The sequence below is a fragment of the Vanacampus margaritifer genome, chromosome 8 (genome assembly GCF_051991255.1).
Source record: "Vanacampus margaritifer isolate UIUO_Vmar chromosome 8, RoL_Vmar_1.0, whole genome shotgun sequence".
Lineage (NCBI taxonomy): Eukaryota > Metazoa > Chordata > Actinopteri > Syngnathiformes > Syngnathidae > Vanacampus > Vanacampus margaritifer.
This window is the reverse complement of record NC_135439.1, coordinates 7562310-7574828: the sequence shown is the minus strand read 5'-3', so window position 1 is coordinate 7574828 and position 12519 is coordinate 7562310. Positions and strand designations below refer to the sequence as shown.

Here is a 12519-nt window from a genome sequence, read left to right as displayed (position 1 = left end):
TCAAATTAATTTATGGAATTTGGCATACATTTATTTGATTAAAAGAACACTAATAAAAAGGATACAAAAAGTGGTCAGTGAATCTGTTTATTTTTCAGAAATGCATTTGCTCATTACATCAGTTGTGCTTGATTTGAATCTTTATTTTTTTTTACAATAAATGTGTTATTTTCCGCTGAAGAAGTTAATTAGTAGTCGTCATAGTGTTTAAGGCACAGAAATGTCACGTGAAAACAGCTAAAGTACATTCAAATAAATACTGCAATGGCCTCCATCAAAATCTGAATATTTTCAAATCAGCTCAGTCACTGGCCGCTCAACTTTCCCTCAGCAAACACCTCATCACATCCACTGTGGGAAACGTGGAATCTGACACCTTTGGGAGACAAGGCGAGAGCCAGGAAACTGGGAGCAAAACGTAAACACCGTCATTCCAGCAAGCCCTCGCTAGGTGAAAAAGTTACAAAAATAACTTTTTTTCCCCTCTCCTCTAGCAAAAGTGTTTCACAACAAGAAAAAAATCACTTTGTATCATCCGTGTTTTACAGCATTTGAAAGGCACCAGACAGGTGTGTGTGTGTTCCTCTACAGCAGTAGTTCTCAAACTGGGGTCCACGAGCCGAAGCTTGGCAGTCCACGAAGTGATATGCAATAAATTATCATTTAAAAATTACATATGGAGCTTGGCTGCTGACAAAACTTATATAATAAACAAATTACTCCTCAAAAGTTTTGCTATGATGGTGACACATAATCACATAAATCTGACATCCCTGCATGAATAGGCTTCTTTTCCAGAACAAACGCAAAATATTACAAAAAGCACAAATTATTGTTGGAAAACTAATGGCACATTATTATACAAGTAAAGTCCTATTTTTTTTCCAAATAACTTTATTTTTCCTCCATATATTTAGTCATTTTCTTTTAGAGAATGAAAGCATCTTTTCCAGAATAAATAGTGTAATATTAAAGAGATTTTTTTTAAATGGGGTTTACAAGATAATTTGTGTTGGACATGCCTACAAAGTTATTTTCCAATCCATTTTATTTAGACAATTAGCTAAAATTCAGCAGGCTGTTGAGGAATTGTAGCTTATTTTTATTTACCCTCTTGAAAAGATTTTTTTTTTTTTTAAATCAAGTGATTTGTAGAAGTTATAGGTCATGTCAATTGTAGACAAAGTTTTGAAATTGTATTGGTATACTTTTTTTGAACAGGGGTGTGTAGACTTTCTATATGTGTCAACTGTATTTAGGCTTGAATCTGATACCTTTCATTGAAAAAACCCTAACTTCCGAATTGATTCCCATAATTGGAAAATTTCCAATTTGGAATATTTCCAAAGTTTTTCTCCTCAACTTCCCATGGAAATTTACCGTAAAATTTCCAAAAGTTCCCCCTCAGTTAAGGAGTCCAGAAATCCAAAAAGTTTGAGAATCTCTCATCTACAGTATATGTTGCACCACAACATAAAAAAGCAATAAGATAACACACTGCAGTGCAGACGCCGAGGTTCGACACGCCGCTCCTTTCTGGTACTGAGGGTCCATCTTCTCGCATCGCTCCCCCTCAAAGCCGCCGTAGCACTGGCACCGGAACCCTGCGCCGAAGCCCTCCAAGCCCGCCCGGCCCGGCTCGCCGACCACCTCCAGCTTGCCGCCTGGCCCGACCCGCAAGGTGTGCGTGGCGGGATTCAGGTGCAAGTAAACGTCGGCGTCGGGGTCCCGGCGTAGACAGCGGCCGTGGGAAGAGCACAGAGCCTGGCTGCATACCTCGGCTGCCGTGGAGACGTTGAGGAGGTATTTGCCCAGCGGACCCCGGAGATAAGCATCCAGCTCCGAGCAGGTGGTCTGGAAAAGAGCAAAGACACGAGAGACAAGAGTTACGGCTTGTGGACAAGGGGGCTCGATTTATGCACTGGGAAATAAATGTTGGCGTTGGACGATTTTGTTTTTCAATTTATATATTCAGATTTTCCCAATCAAGTTTATTTTTTTCCTCATTAACCCTGGAGAACCCAAGAACCCTTTTCTTCTTTGGAAAATTATGAATTATACATTAAATGACTGCTATAAGTTCACTGAACACCAAAATATATGTTTTTTCAATTTTAACCCTTGTTTGTTGAACTAGCTCAGAGTTGCTAATTTATCAATATATATATATATATATATATATATATATATATATATATATATATATATATAAAACATACTCCTAGGCATTCTGCAACATGATATGAAATAGATTAACAAAAAAAAAAAACACAATTTTACCATCTGATGGTTTGCTGAGAAGATGGTTTTGTTTGGATTGATTTCCAGCTCAACAAAACAGGATGTTGCCAGCCATCTTGTCACCACCACTCTGGCTCATGTAAGTGCAATATTCATCTACTAGATGGCCCCATGCAGGGGTCAGAAGTGGCACTCTGGACTTTTGAAGTTAAATTTGTAAAAAAAAATAAAAATAAAAAAGGTCTTTGTTATTTGAGTAGCAGAATTTATAGGGGCCAAATTTGACCCCGTGGGTTCTCCAGGGTTAAATGCTTTTGGGGGGAAAATATGCCTCTAAAAGCACAAAAAAAAAAAAAAAAAAAAGAGAAAAGTTGTCTTTATCGTCTCTCTCACCAAAAGTCAACTGCGGAATCCTGCACAGGGTGCACCCCGCTTTTCTCAGCAAAATTCAGCTGGGATTGTCTCATGCATTCCCGACAGACAAACAGATCAAAGTACAATTAGCGTAGCTACGCCGCCAGCGGGATTCATTTCATTTGATTCCTCCTACGTTTGAAAATGTCCTGCCAAGATTGAACGAACATTGGTTTGACTCCCAAACAAACAGGAGAAGCCACAGCCATCAAAGACACGCTCGGTATTACCAGTTGACCCTGGTCTTTGAAGTGGCGCCCCGAGGAGGAAGAAGTAGAAGAAGAAAGCCATCTGACATGAGCAGCTGCTTGAAAGTGACGGCGTCGTACACGCATACGTCATGGCTGGCGTGGCACAGGCTTACTTTGTTGCTGGCGTAGGCTGCGTCTCCCCACAGGATGATGCCGGCTGCTCCCAAAGCCACACTCTCCCCGATGGTGGACACCAGGTCCATCTGGAACCCATGAGCACGCATGGTTACAAATGTACATCTTGTCTTCTAATTCATTCAGTCGCTGAATGACGAAAAGGGTTTGTTTACCTTTGCTAGTTTACTATGCCCAGAAACATCAGCTGATAGTTGATGAGGAAGGCGGCATACCGAAAGTAGTAAAAGGTAAACAAACCCTTTTTTGTCTTTAAAAAGATAAACCATGCAGCTAAGCTAATATCAGCAAGTTAAATTGGTTGGGCCCAAACAGATCCAAATACAAATCCAGGTCCAGAAAGTAAAAACCCTGCCACAGTTTGGTGGTAGCTAGCGAGCTCCCTAGCTAGCTCCCCGGGTGCTTGTTTACCTGCTAAGGAGCTAGCTAGCTAGCGCAAGTTGCTAAAGCCAAACTGTGGTAGGGTTTTTACTTCCTGGACCTGGATTAGCCGCCTCTGGGCCCAAATGATGAATATATTATATTGGACCTCAGTCTAAACATGAAGTAAAATCCAGCTTTATCAAACTCAAGACACAAACGAAGAAGACTTTCACAACTACTGTAAATGACTCAGTAAACTGCAGTATTACTGTTGCTTTGCCAGTGAGTATTGTTATATTGTTGATATATTTGTGTTGATGCATTTTTGTGTTGAAAGGGGAAGTCAACCCTTTTTGGGGGGGGGGACAATAATATGTTCTATGCAACCCTACTAGTTTAAATATGCTTTTCTGGTTAATATTGTGTTAGTATAATATGAGTTAAGCAGCAAAATACAGCATAAAAATAAAAAAAATTCAGGGGGCGGCCATTTTGCCACTTGCTGTCGACTGAAGATGACATCAAAGTTGGTCAGGGCTCGGGTAACGACCAATCACAGCTCGTCTGTTTTCTGAAGCTGTGCTGTGATTGGTTGAGACCTGAGCAACAGTGAAGCCATCTTCAGTCGACAGCAAGTGGCAAAATGGCCGTCCCCTGAATTTTTTTTTTTTTTATGCTGTATTTTGTTGCTTAACTCATATTATACTAACACAATATTAACCAGAAAAGCATATTTAAACTAGTGGAGTTGCATAGAACATATTATTGTCACAAAAATGCATCAACACAAATATATCAACAACAGTAGTTGTGAAAGTCTTCTTCGTTTGTGTCATTATGACTTTACATGTATTAGTGGTTGTCCCCCCCCCCCCCCTTTTCCTCTCTCTACATGTCCCATTTCAACAATGTACAGTACAAATTACAACAGGGGCGGGAGCATGGCAGAATCTTATTTATTTAATTTATATTTCATTAACATAATAGCTCTCCGAATTGTATCTCAACCAAGAAGTGCAAATTGTTATTAAGTTTCCTGGGAGAATTGCCTGGAAGCAATCCAAAGCATTTTTTTTTCCCCATCCGCCAGCGCATGTGACATTCTCGTATTTGTGCTATCATAAGGAAGCCCTCAATAGGGTGTTAGCGAGCTTTTAAAAAGGTCCAACACCCATCCGCACGCAAATATGTCGTATCAGCACAGGAAAGAACTGCGCTCGCTGATAAGCGACGCCGTAAAGCTGCTGCTGATCAAAGTGCTGAGATTTCAAGTGGCAGCAGAAAAAGTGAGCAAGAGAAAGCCAAGTTTTGTTTGTCCAAAAGGTCAGGAAGAGCAAACCCGCATGACGTTTTGGAATTGATGGGAAACAGAAGGGAGCGGCACGGTGAGCCAGGGTGGTGAGCTGGTCTGTCTCACAGTTCTGAAGTTCGGGGTTTGAATCTCGGCATGTGATTTTTGTTTCTTCTTTCTTAATATTGTGATTTAATGTGATTTTCTTTTCAAAGCCCTTTTCCCATGTATTTTTAATAAACACAAGCTATAGGCCAATCTTATTACAATAAACAATATCTGATTTATTATAAATTAATGCTTTGTAGGTTAGGCGTATGATAAAGTAAAGGCAAATGAAACATAAATAAATATAAAATACAGTTTATTTATTTTAATTAGAGTTGTTATCTTACTAAAGTATTTGACTCGCAGTCTTTTAGACTTCACACATTTCTATCAAATGTAAATATACATAAATCAGTAAGTCATAAATCAGATTTCAATAATAAGTCAAACAAGTCTGTGGCTTTATCACTTCTAGGGCTAGGTTTAAAAAAAAAAATCGAATCATTGATAGCGGATCGATTTTCCTTTTCGAGCCTGATATTGATTCATAAAAACATGAATCGATTACTTTAATGTCTCTTTTTTCCATTAATTCATAATAAAATGTAATTTTATTATTATTATTATTATATTGGTTTTTTTTTTATTTACTGTTCACATAAAAGTATTTCTTGCATTTATGAAAGACCTGACAATTCAGAATATTTTTAATTTATATTAACAATTATTGAATTGCGAAAATATTTTCATCTCATCCTTGCCGATCGATCTCAATGTTTGTGTAACATTTAAGTGATTATAAAACGTGTTATTTTCATTAATAAACTAAATAATTTAACCAGTTACTGCCTCAGCAAAATTAATTTGGAATTTAATGTTTGTGGAGTTTTTATCATGTCCTGAATTGATGTGCCATAATTATTCAATATCAGACTTGAATTGAAGTTAATTGAATCAAATCGGGGAAAAACTCAATCGAATCCAACTCAACTCTCGTGAATCAAAATCGAATCGAATCGAGCGATACCCAGCCCTAATCACGTCAACTTGTAATTTGATGGTACAAGGAATGTCTCACCTCCGTCAACTGCTCCAGAGAGTTCATGTACGTGGGTCGAGTGTACACAAAAACGGGCCGCGCCAGCCCATCGCCCGACGACGCCAAACGCATGCCCTCCTTCACGCGGTTCCTCACAAACTGCCGTCCGGAAGCGGAAGAGCGCAGCACCATGCCCATGTAGATGGACGGGAAGAGCGCCGTGCTTTCAGTCCACAGCCAATTAAGCAGCTCGTTTCGCGCCACCTCCACGTCGGGGCAGCGACCCGTGTAGCTCTCCAGGGTCCGCCTGTAGTCGTGGTTGTAGCAGTCCGGGAACAGGTAGAAACCCCAAAGCTGGTTGGGCCTCAAGTGCTTGGCCAGTTTTAGAGTCTCCAACATAAATTTCTTGGCGGACAACTCGAACTCCTGCAGGGCCACTTTGGACACCTGCTCAGGCGGCCAGGTGGGGTTCTTCTGGCGCACCAGCTCGCGGGAATGCCTGCGATAAATGTCCTTAGCCTCCCAGTTGCGTATCCAAAGGGGGCGCCATTCTTCCCAGTCGATAACCGCCAAGCCTTTGGCGTTGGGCTCACGTATGTACTTCTTCACGCCCTCTGGCATCTTTTCCAGGTGCCGCGCCAGACTGGCAACCTGCGGCAGACCCCCGTTGACGGGCGTTCCGTCCGGCTCGTAGTGGGGGTACAGGCCCATGCGGTCATTGTAAAAGATGGTGAGGTTCTGCCTCACGAAGCCTTCGTTGGGGGAGGCTTTGATCTGGAACTGGTCCAACTGAAGGGAGACGCGGTGCCGCGGGGAGCAGTCCTCCGTCGGGGCGTTCCACGCCAGCAGCAGGGGCTTCTGGGAGTACAGCGGCCATACTGTGGCTTTGAGTCCCAAGGCTCCGCTTTCATCCCACAGTAGAACAATCAGCAGCAGCAGCAGCGGAGCTTTGCAATCAGCCACCGTCCAGTGCATGTCCAGATGGGAACGGACACAATTGACGGTCACTCTCTGCTCTGTAATTAGCACAAGACAGCTACATGAGACTTTTTTTAACTTTTCGCCCTACATCACAAATATGAACTGCATTAAATAACGACCAAATGCATTACACCTACATAAGCTAATGAGGCCCAGTTAAACCCCCCCAAAAAATGCTGTCAGAGAGGTTTATTATTGTGGTTTTGATTGGTTTTGGGCTTCAGTCCTTGGATTCGTTCCTACTGGTTTTTCACTAAGCTATGCTAAGGTAGTAATAAAGTCATAATTATAGTACATATTTGTATGGAAAAAAAAACTTTAGGCCACCACAAATATATAAAATATGAGGTGTTTACAAAATGTGTCACGATTGGTGTCACAAAAGATATAATTGAAGCCAAAGTGCATTATTCAAAATCTAGAAAGATATCCTTTCCAAACAGCTATAATAATCTCAATTATATATTTTTCCATGAAATGACAGTGAGACACATTTTTCAAACCCGCTTCCGAGATGGTTGCGTGTAAATTACACCGTCATTTCTGACACTAAATTCAGTTTTTAATTTAAATTTTATCAACTACAAATGCCTCCTCACTGTGCTATATTTATTCTTTATTATGTATTTTGACAACCTATAGAGTGTTTGTTCATTGTTAGCTCTTATTTTTTTTAATATATGCTATCAGCACCACTTTAGGATTAAATAAATAAAAATAACAAACAAGTGTAACATCATTATTATACATATTATATATAGTGTGTTTTTAGCAAACTTCCCAATGACACCTACCTTTCAAAAATATGACAGAAATTTAAAAAAGTTCGGAAAGTTTTTAAGCTCGGATTCAGAGGAAAAAGTCACACTGAAAATCTTGACCCCTCTTGGTACCTTGACCTTGAGACGAGTGACCCCACATACGAGTCTTCGCCCGTTTCTGGGATACAAGTGTTGTGTGGTGGCAGGTGACTCAACTCAATTCACATCCAGTAGCAATTTGCAGAGAGTAAACAACTGAATGTGTTTATTGCCACTCTCAGCTTAAGGTACTATTAAACTAAACATAAAACAAAGACAATAACACTTTGTGTATTTGAAACAAGCGCATAGCCTCTACTAGTATACAATGGAAAACTCAATTAGCCTCAGAGTTGTCACCTAAGCAAAGGATATCTGAACACAACGGGTTGTAAAAGGATAAAAGAACAATACACACAGGCAAATATTGTTTATCCTCTGCGAAGAACCACTAATACCACTACTGCAATGTCTGTCTTATACTGCCCCCAGGTGGCCATGGTAGGTGCACACACACGTTTTAATTCTATTTAATTATAGCGTTACCGTACTTTTTTTTTTTAAGTGTATTTTGAGTGCTATTTTCTAATTAAAACACATTTCAAACGTTTTTTTGTGCGGGATTCTTGAACGGATTAAAGGAATTTTGATTCATTTCAATTCAAATATAAGTTGCCAGGAAAACGGTGCATTTTCGCCAGTTTTCATCTAAGATGAATTACTTTAATATTTATTTCAGGAACATCATATTTATATCACTATAATGCGTGTCTCATGTCTTGATTTTTACGCACATAGTTATGTGCAATTATGCACATATTACAGTAGGCTATTAGCTTTGTAAAGGCATATTTACTGTTTTTGAATTGAACCGTATTACATATAAAAGAATGTCCCTGATACTTGCATTGTCGGTTAATATAGGAAAATGTTGTTATAGTCCTTAAATCAATTCCAAATCAAGTCATCACCGGCTCGCCAGGGTTCACTTACCTTTCCCGACAGTGTGGACAAGCATTCCCCCCAAAATCCCCAACGACAAGTCACGCCGCCGTTTTTATGGTTGTTGTCGCCTCAAAACGTCAAAGAACAAAAAGTGAACATCGCTGCACTTCCTTTTGTGTGTTGAGGAGCCGTAGAAGTGTCGTCCAGAAAGAGTGAGGCGGATCGGATGGCCTCCCAGCGGGCTGAAGACACGAGCAGCAGCTGCCCCCTGCGAAGACACAAGAACCACCACTGGAAGGTTCCATTCAGATACAAGAAAAGGGGGTGTGCCGTAGAGTAGTGAAAGCAACGCCCCCTGTAAAAATCGCTCTTTGTGTCTAAAATGAACAATATTTCATTCTTTGGCTATTAGAGTAATTCTGCATCAGAATTCGCCCACATTGATTTAAAAATAATTCTCCAATCACCCCCGTGGAGTAACGGTGGAATGGGCTGCTCCGAAAAGTTTGTCACAGGCCATGCGAAGCAGATACAGTAAGATTCATGCAAGGTCACAGCCACACTGTCTCTTCCCTAAAAATAAAAAAGCAAGGACACAAATGAGTACTTGCCCCGGGATGGCTTTTAAGTATAATCATTTACAGCCAGATAAATACATGGCAATCGGGTTGAAAACTTCCCTCAAGACCTCGGAGACAATTCATTCATGCTTTTCCCATTAGTTTGGGGATAAGAACAAGCATCCAAATATGATTGCAATGAAATTATACAGTGATTCGGTTTAAAATAAATACAAGCAATTTGTTCTGATTTCACAGCAGATTTTCTGAAGGGAAATTGAAATGAAGGGGTTTTGTGTTCTCAGGCATTTGTTTGTTTCTTTGTTTTTTGAGCAAATACAACACACAGCTGTACAAGGTTATTTGTAGTTGATGTAGAGTATTTTTTTTTTTTAAGACGTTGTTGTAATCCTTACATCTCACATTCTCTACTCTTCAGGAAATCGGGAAAAAAATGCCATCTTGTTTGAATTACAAAGCACCACATCGCTAAATTTGGTGTTTTGGTATGCTAACATATCGTTGCCAAGCAGAAACCCTGTGTGTCCATTTTATATTCTTCTACTCTCCCCATGTCATTTGTGATTTTTTTTTTTTTTGCATTATTGACAAATACAAAAGTGTTGAAAATAGCATAAGAACAAATCTATTCACTGTCTTGAATACGTAAATTATCTGCAAAGTATTGTAAAACTCCGCCTCTTCCACACTTGGGTTGGTGTGTTGTGGTACGTAACGGCATATCGTATAGCTATATAAGGTCCAATACTGTACCAACTTAAATTACGCAGTGTTCGATAATTCAAGCAAGATGGTACGACGGCGTATTAGTGGTGAGTGGCAAATTTGCGACTTTATAGTGGCAAATTTCCAAGTATTTTTCTCGCAAATTTGCCACTTTATAAAATGGCAAATTTGCGAGTTTATATAGTGGCAGATTTGCGAGACAAAAACTCAGAAACTTACGAGAAATACACATAGCATAGCTATAGTCTACTCATGTGAGGATTCATTGGTGGTTAATTAGACACTGTTTATAAAATGAAAAGGCAGCATGGAGACGGATTTATTCTTGAATTAAAACTTTACTCGTCATTCACCGCAACCAGAACGACAACACTTCCTGAGCCCCTATCAGCTGACTAACACTAACCAATCAGATGCTAGCATACCATAGGTAAATGCAAGTGAATGACGGAGCAGCAGCAGCAGATTCGACACATCAACTTAGCTACTTGTACAAAAAAATACCAAAATGTATGAATGTGTAAATAATAATTCTGGAAACATAAATGTACAAGTAAATATACATTTTAACAAATTTACTTAAATACTTGATCGACTTTTGCAAAGCGAGGCGGTCTTTGTCGCTGGCCAGTGGCCGTACACAACGCTTCAAAGAGTGAATGCTTAACATGGTATTGATAATATATGCTAAAGCAATTACTATCTCCTTATTTGGAAACCCGACCGAAAGGTATTAGTACAAACAATCGAGTAATACGCTACATGTATTTCTCGTAAGTTTTTTTTTATTTTTTTCTCTCGCAAATCTGCCACTTTATAAACTCGCGAATTTGCGAGAAAAAAACTTGACGAGATGATTTTGCCGGACAGCGACGATGTACCATTGCGCATACCCCTTGACAATCATCCCATTAATACCTAGTTAAGAGGCTGAAAATGTTTGCATGTACAACGGCAGCTTCAGCAATCCTTGAGCGTCTTAATATGAACAGCGTACATGCGGGATGTGGACACAGTCAAACTCTTGATTGCTACTGCGCTGCACGCTCGGCCGAGCGTTTCCGAGCCGTCTACAATTAGTGGCAGAAGAAGCATTCGCAGGGCCTCACTTAAGCCGAAGACGTGAGGTAAGAGAGTTTGGACTAGCAACCAACAAGAAGCACAAATGAAAAGTGGAGTTAAAAACACCTCCGTTTCCCTACAAAAACATGACGGAAGCTAAGTCAATAAATGAGAAAATGTGAATCTGAACGGCTCCTTTTTTTTAGATTTCCTACCAGTGTTTTATTGCTCTATAATTAGTTGTTTTTTCACATTGAACGGAATTCTTTTCCAAGCTTGCGACTTAAGTGGTGTGTGTTTTGCCACCTTTACGTTGAGACGGCGGGCATGTGTTATGCACATGGCCTCCGGGTGATGATAGTCGCTGGCATGACACCGGCAAATGCACAAGATAAGAAAGTGTGTTTCCACTGCAGTGTGCAATAAAGCACCTATGCTCATTTGTCAAGTTTATGTTGCTTTAGAGAAAAACAATGACTCATACATTAGAGTTTAAATGTCAATATATAGCGACCTTAATGTTATTTGAACTTATTTTCCTTTAATGGTTTTTATGACGTTTTATATTTTATGTTAAATTTCTTTATTTAATGTATTTTTTTTAATGAAATAATAATCAATGGCATTTTAAATTTAATTGAATTTCTTTATTAGATGGAAATCTATTTTTATGGTAAGTTGTTATCAGTGTTAAAGAGATACTTGACTCATTGAGACATTTTCAGCAGTAAAAAGGTAGTATTTTGTCCAGAATGAATTTGATAACTGCATTGTTTTTTTGTATACAATTAATACCTGTAAAAACAAAATTTTCCACTTGCTATCGACTGAAGATGCACCTGTGCTGAGGAAGTAGGTAACGACCAGTCATGGCTCACTTGTCTGGTCAGCAAACTGAGCCATGATTGGTTGTTACCTACTTCCTCAGCACAGGTGATGTCATCTTCAGTCGACAGCATGTGGAAAAAAATATTTTTAATTAATTCAACATGACAAATAATCAAGTTATCAAATTAATTCTGGACAAAATAATAACTTTTTACTGGTGTAAATGGCTCAATGAGTCACATATCCCTTTAAGAAAAGCTGGCCCGACAGGATTTATTTGAAAGGCACATGAGGTGGAAGCGAGACGTTTTCCGCCGTTTGTTTCTCGAGTCTTTGCTGACTCACCATAAGTGTCATGGGGGTCCCTCCCGCCGAGAGTGCGCTCCAGGAAAGCATCCGTATGAATGGAAGAGGGCCGTGAAAAGGAACAAAGCCACGGATGCTTGTTTCCCCTCTGGGGGGGCTCTGCCTCTTCTTTTTGACCGCCGCTTCCCGAATGTGACATCAGCAAAAGGCAGGAAGTCCAAACAATGGCAGGGAAACGGGGAACACACCCTGTCACCTTCACTTTGGGCTCCGCCGCTCTTTAATTGCGATGGAATGCATTGGGTCAATCAGGCGCGGTCTCCACTCATTCTCCATTACACAGCACTCCAAGAAAAACGCATTTTAAGTAAACTTGTACATAAATATTACAGGAAAAGTACAGTAAAAACCCCTCCATGAGGGTTCATGGTCCCACTTTCTTATAGTCTGCCTACTGTTTATTTTTGGGTGTCATTCCCCTGTCAACCACTAGATGTCGGCGCACTAT

The 12519-nt window shown here is 39.9% G+C and overlaps 1 protein-coding gene across 2 annotated transcripts; it reads right to left on the bottom strand.

Annotated features, from left to right (window-relative positions):
* Positions 1 to 73: 73 nt before the first annotated feature.
* Positions 74 to 12194, bottom strand: LOC144056971 (hyaluronidase-2-like). 2 transcript variants are annotated; one of them, XM_077574143.1, is made up of 5 exons: positions 12051 to 12194; positions 8557 to 8776; positions 5822 to 6798; positions 3020 to 3109; positions 74 to 1854 (listed from the first exon to the last, which is right to left on the bottom strand). In XM_077574143.1, the coding sequence occupies exons 2-5, from the start codon at positions 8579 to 8581 to the stop codon at positions 1450 to 1452; spliced, it is 1497 nt and encodes a 498-aa protein (XP_077430269.1). In that variant the 5' UTR covers positions 8582 to 8776; positions 12051 to 12194; the 3' UTR covers positions 74 to 1449. The 2 variants fall into 2 exon arrangements, with proteins under 2 accessions (XP_077430269.1, XP_077430270.1); XM_077574144.1 differs by lacking the exon at positions 12051 to 12194 and having other exon boundaries at positions 8557 to 8796.
* Positions 12195 to 12519: the final 325 nt, after the last annotated feature.